At 60.2% G+C, this 6,000-nt stretch overlaps 1 protein-coding gene across 3 annotated transcripts in view; it reads right to left on the reverse strand.

Annotated features, from left to right (window-relative positions):
* The window catches only part of CADM1 (cell adhesion molecule 1), a 189,015-nt gene extending 185,271 nt beyond the window's left edge, over nucleotides 1-3,744 (reverse strand). For all 3 annotated transcript variants that reach the window (XM_083368800.1, XM_083368799.1, XM_083368798.1), the window contains exon 1: nucleotides 3,565-3,744. In XM_083368800.1, coding sequence (XP_083224926.1) covers nucleotides 3,565-3,721 — 157 coding nt within the window. In that variant the 5' untranslated portion in view covers nucleotides 3,722-3,744. The remainder of the gene's footprint in view (nucleotides 1-3,564) is intronic.
* Nucleotides 3,745-6,000: the final 2,256 nt, after the last annotated feature.

Genomic DNA, 6,000 nt, shown 5'->3' on the forward strand with positions numbered 1-6,000 from the left:
TTCTGTTTATTTCCTAGATTCCTCTCCCTTCTCAAATGGACGGTCTCCATTTGATGCCAACCACTACAAAGTCAGTGCTTAGACCAGTCAGAGAGAGAGAGAGAGAGAGAGACTGACCCAGAGGGTCTGGGCCTCCATGCACGAGGCTGGATCAGGACCCCTGTCTCCTGGGCCTTCGTTTGACATGTTCCGTACCAACTCACTGGCTCTTCTGCAACTGGACCACTATTGCAAATACCGAGTCACAGATTTTTTAAATTCCAACTTCCAGGATGAAAACAGCAAAGCTGCACTCTAAACAAGGATGCAACCAACAGTGGTTCTGGGTGGGAAGCAAGAAAGGAAGATCTCTGAGCACAATAAAACCAACTCAATTCGTCTCATCATATCTGTGCAAAATATCAGAACGTGCTCATCCCTGGTCTGGATGCTGGTAATTTGGAGAAACGTCGTGATTATACACAATATTGCCCTTCCAGCTTTAAATTACAGGTGCCGTGACAGCTGTCCTCAACATGGTTTGCCTCCAGATGTGGATTCTGGGCACTGAACCACAAAAAAATGGGCAGGGGAGGGAGATAGCAAGTCGGGGGAAAGCTGCCTAAGCAATTTGTTCCCTCTGAATGATAAAGCTCTCAACACAAGTATGAGATAAACCACAGAGAAGCTTAATGATTATGCTGTTGTCCCAACTGTTTGAATACATTTCCCATATTTATTTCTGTTTATATTACTTAAAGCATCAGGCAATCTTCTTTACCGTGTTCTCTCCTGGTGAGACGGGATCCTTAACCAGCATGGCCACCTAGACAGGAATTCCGATCGCGGTGCTTCTGCAGGGCCGCCCTGGGACAATCGTGGGCAGCCAGCAGCTCTGGGCCCGAACACCCCCAAGATCCAGTCACAGTCAAGTCTATTTGCACCACAGCCTTGTTATGTTATTTTGGGGAGGGGGTTGCTGTGCAGTGTCCACTCTCTCTGTTCAAGGCCAGATTTCAATAACACTTGGAATCTTGCCCTTTTTTCAACTTCCAAGGATCTCTGTGAAGCTTAATTAACTGTAAAGCAGAGTGATCTTCAGATGAAAGCTGCCATAGATTAAAGTACCAGCTTTTTTAAAACCAGCTTTTAATATTACCTAGCTCCATTACAATTATCCAAGCTAGAATTGGGTTTCTGCTACATGCTCAATAACACACTCCTGATTACCGCATCACATCAAGAACGTACTATGGGAGATAGTTTCAAGAATTCAACATTTTCAGAGACAGCTTCCAAGACCCACATTAACACAAGGGAACGCAGACCCACTGGCTTAAGAAGCCCACAAGACTATGGGAGAAACAATCCTACAGGCCAAACATTATAAATACCCAAGAACACCAAGTATCCCAAATGTCTATTAACACAGCAGCCACTTTCTTCAAAGGCCTGCCATTCGACTCACAAATGAGAGAGGACCCTGCCAAGTGCAGAATTTTGCAACACCCCTGGTGGAACATGACCCAAACATCTGAGGCCTCTTCCAGGAAAGAAGAAACAAGAATATCTCAAATTCTTTCTAACATATTTAAGCAGTATTACCAGCACCAACAGCTAGGTGCACACAGTTTCTGTAAGGAAAAACAAAGATAAATACAGTGTATCAGTCAAGAAAACAAAAATAAATATGGCAAAGGTATACAAGAGTTAGCAGTTAAGGGACAACAGAAAGTATCTTAGCCCCGGGAAAGGTGGGGGCGTGAGAAACCCTGCCTGGATCCTGCCTGGTATAATGGGGGCAAAGGGCACCCCCCAGCCAACTTTTAAGACGGTTATTCAACCCTACAAGAATGAAGTGGGGTTGTTTTCCTGACCCGGTCTTCCTTAAAAAGTGAGAATATCCATGAAATAAGAATTACTTTTGATTTGACAAATATTTCTTTGCCAATTTGAGGCTTACAAGCTCAAAAAAAAATGAAGCTTCCACGCTTAGTTGTCTCTCCGTCAAACATTCCAGCTGATAAATGCCCAGAGTAAGAATCAACCCCATCTTTGCTCTTTAGCCATTAAAATCCTTTTTATTCTGCTGAAGATTCCTTTAGATGGATACCAAGGTTGGGGCCCATCTAGGCTGAGACAGGCAGCCAAACTCCCAACTGCTGTTTCTCCTCTTGCCTGGAAAGAGGGATGGTGTTATCTGAGCTCAACCCTGTAAGTTGCCTTGACCAGGTTTCACAAAGAGTTATTCTATTCTCTGTAATAACCCGATGAGATTTCAGTACCGACAGGGTGAAATTCCAGATATTCATGCCCAGATGAGAGAACCGGCAGTCATTCCCTCCCTCACCCCCCCCCCCAAGAAAGCCTCTGTCAAATGCCTGAATGCTCCAGGCCAAAAAATACTCCAACAGATCTAAAACCTCGTCCCCAGTGCAGAAGCCCCACCGTTCCAGGATAAACGAGTCCTCAGCAGAACCGGTCCTGCGCCGGTGGGAAGCTTGGGGGATCCTCGGAAAGGGTGAAGATGGTCACAGAACTGGCCCAGCCGGCTTTCACTCCGGGCGTCCCGGGTGCCTGGCACTGCGGGCAGCCGGCCTCCCTCCCTCCCTCCCCACATCATGACCCCCCATCCACCACGGAGGCCACTTTCCCGCCCGCTACGCAAAGCCCCGGGCGAGGCATCCTCCGGCGGAGGGTCAGCCTCGGGATCGGGGCCGCCGCAACGACAGCCTGGAAAACGGGATCTGCCCGGGGAAGGTGGCGCAGCCCGCGACGCTTCCCGCCCCTTCCGAGGGGCCCTTCCGAAGAACTTGACCGAGGAGGTGCAACCGGCCTCCCGCCGCCCCCATGAATGCCGCCCTTTGTTCCCCGCGGAGCTGCCCGGCTCGCCTTTCCCGCCGGGCTCCGCGCAAAGGGCCGCTCAACGGCGCGCCGGCTCGTCCCCGACAAACCGGCCAGAGCCAAAGCGGGCAAGGGGCTCCGGGCGGCCTCGCGACCCCCCCGCCGCCAGCTCTCAGCCACAGGCGGCCTCGGCAGGGAGCCAGCCGGGCAGGCGGGGAGCCTTCCGGGAGGGGCTCGGGGGGCACTCCGCCAGCCGCTGCGCATCGGCCCCGGGACAGGAGGGGCGCGGGCGGCTCCTCCGCGTCTTCCGCCGACGCCGCTTTGCCTCCCCGGAGCCCCGCGGCGTCGGCGTCGGAGAAGCGGGCCGAAGTTCCCGCCGCAGCGCCGGAGCGCGGCCGGGGGAGCGAAGGCGGCGGCGGCGGCGGCAGGGGACGAGCTGCCTGAAGCCGCGCGCTGCCGGGCGGGGGCCGAGAGCCGCCCGGAAATCTCCGCCGGAGGCTGCGGGGGAAAGCCCGGGCTGCTCTGCGGGGCCGCAGCATCGGCGGCGCTTCTCCCTCGGGACTCGCGCCGGCCCCCACCGGTTGCTGCAGCGCCAGCCCGGCCGGCCCGAGGCAGCCCCGGGAGGGCGGGGGGGGCGCCGCTCGCCCGGAGCCTCGGCAGGGGCATGGGCGGCGTCCTGCTCGGCGCGGCGGGGACCGCGCGGCCCATCCTCCGCGGCGGCGGCGGCGGCGGCGCTCCTACCTGTGGGCAGCAGCGAAGCGGCGGCGACGGCGGCCAGCAGGAGCAGCAGGAGCGCGGGCGGCGGCGGCGGGGCGGGCCGGGGCTGCTGCCGCTGCGGGGGCTGCTGGTGCTGCGGCCGCCGCCTCTGCGGCGCGCTCGTCCGGCTGCGGCTCGCCATCCTCGGGCACCTGCTCGGCTCTGGCAGCGCCGCCCGAACCCGCCGCGCCAGCCAGCCGGCGCCTGACCAGACGCGCGACGTCACGGGGCGGGGCCGCGCCCTCCGCCAGCCAGCGCGCCCCGCGCTCGCCCCGCCCACGCCCGCCAGCCATAGCCACGCCCCCGGCCCCGCCCCGCAGGCCGATGAGCGCCCGCCCGCCCCCCCGCAGTGGACGCGGCCCCGTCCGTCGGTCCCCGCCCGGCTGGGGATGATGGGAGCGGGCGGGCAGCTCCGCGAGGCGGGGCGGTGTCCGGACTCTCCCCGGCCCGACGCAGCTCCGCTCTCCGGCGCCCGGGCGGGCGGGGCCGAGGAGGGGCGCGGGCGGCGCTTGGACCTCGGCCGGGATCGGAGCCGGCGCGGGGCGGCGAAGGGCGACCCGAGGCCGCCGTCGGCGGAGAAGGTGCCGCGGGCTCCGGCCCCGCAGCCGCCCCCCCCGCCAGCCCTGCGTGGGCCGCCCGTTCGGCGGAGGCCGGCGGGCCCTCGCTCGCTCCCGCTCCCAGAAGAGACCGGAGCGTCTCCCGGGGTCCCCGGAGCTGCGCGACCCGTCCGTCGAGCGCCAGGCTCGGAGGAACCGCAGCCCCGGAGAGGCTGCGACTCCCTCTGGCAGCTGCCGCCAGACCGTGCGAGGGCGGAAACGGCGCCCGATCCGCCGGGAAGCCCAGTTCCCTGCCGGGCTCGTCTGAACGCGGCCAGCCTTTTCTCCCCAGCCGGAGGGGCTGCTCTCGGCCCCGGGGCCCGAACAGCTCCGGGGAGAACCGTTCCCTTCTCGGCAGGAAGCAGGGCTGCCCACCTTGGCCGCCAGCTGGGAGGGGCGCCGAGGGGCCGGATTCCTCTGCTCCGGGAAGGCGCCACCCTCTTCGGGGTCTTTGCAGCGGGGGAGCGTCTCTGTCCCAAACCTGCTGCAACCCCGAGCCCGACAGGCTGCAGGGAAAGGCTCTCCTGCTCCGAGGCAGCCGGGACGAGGCCTGGAGGAGCCGGCAGCAGGATTGGCCCCCGTAGCCACGAAAGCTCCGTCCCCGTGGACTGGCCCCCGTCTTCTGGGCAACAGGAGGGCTCGGTGTGGGAGGGGTCCCCACTTTGGCCACGCTGAGATCGCAGCCAAGCAGCTTCAATAGGATTGATGCTCTGCCTGTGTGGCAGCTTCTCCTGGGGCCTCCAGTCAGCTGGTGGTGGAGGCTTGCTTGGGGAAGGAGGCTTGGTCACCACTGGGGCACATCCTGAGAAGCGGCAGCTCCTCACCTGGCAGGCCCAGCGGATTGCGTGGGAGCCCTTCCTCCCCAGTCTGAGCCACCCTGGGAGAGTCTGTGGTCAGCTGCAGCTTCTTTCTTTTGGGATTTCTGGCCAGAAGAGCCAGCGAGCGGCCCTGAATATTTCTCGTATTTCGAGGATCCACGTAGACCCAAAGGGGAGCATGCTGGGCAGTGCCCTAAAGGGGCCCAACACCTCTGAAGCATCATTTGAAACAAGCTTCTTGCTTGTCTCCAAACCGCTTCCTTCCCCCACCAGGAAGCACTGGAAGCGTGGCATGACTTGGCCACCAGCTTCCCATCCTCTGCAGAGGGGAGCCCAGAGCGCCCCGTTGGTGCCATGGAGCTGAGTGCCCTTGTCGGTGCCATGGCAAAGGGCAACCAAGGCTTCCCCTCATGTCCCTCCCCCGCTTCATTTCATCCCTTTCCTCCTTTATGCCAAGCTGAGGCCAGGAGTTTTGCTTGGCCCAGTTCTTCCCTTTGGCAAAAGCCCCAGAGCAGCGTCCCTCCGCCAGGTCACCCATCTCGTGATTAAAGGAGCTCTCTCTCTGTCTCTCTGCCACGGGGGGGGGGAAGAGGGGGATGCTGGAGAATCTGGCCTGCCTAAGGAGGCTGGGGGGGGATGCTGTCAGGGAGGGTGAGCCAGTGGGGGTAAAACTGAGTGTGGCAAAAATGCGTTTATGTTGAAGCGAGGCCAGCAAGGTTCTCGCCGTGCCCTCTTCCTGAGTCTGAGGCATGTCCCATCTCACCTGCATTGCAGCAGAGCAAAGATGGAGTCTGCCTCCTGCTAAAACAAGAGGCCGTTCTTTGGTCAAATTCCTCCTTCCAGATCTGAGCGCTTACTCCGTCTGCAAGGAAGGAAGGCAGGTTTGACTTTCACCTGCAGTTTTGATAAACTAGCCTCAAACAAAGAGCCCTCTGCAAGATCAAAGCTGCTGGAGCCGTTTACACTCAGCAACTAAGCCAAGCGTATCCCCCAAGAGAAGCACCTGG

Source organism: Vipera ursinii (assembly GCF_947247035.1).
Source record: "Vipera ursinii genome assembly, chromosome: 8".
In the NCBI taxonomy this organism is placed as follows: Eukaryota; Metazoa; Chordata; class Lepidosauria; order Squamata; family Viperidae; genus Vipera; species Vipera ursinii.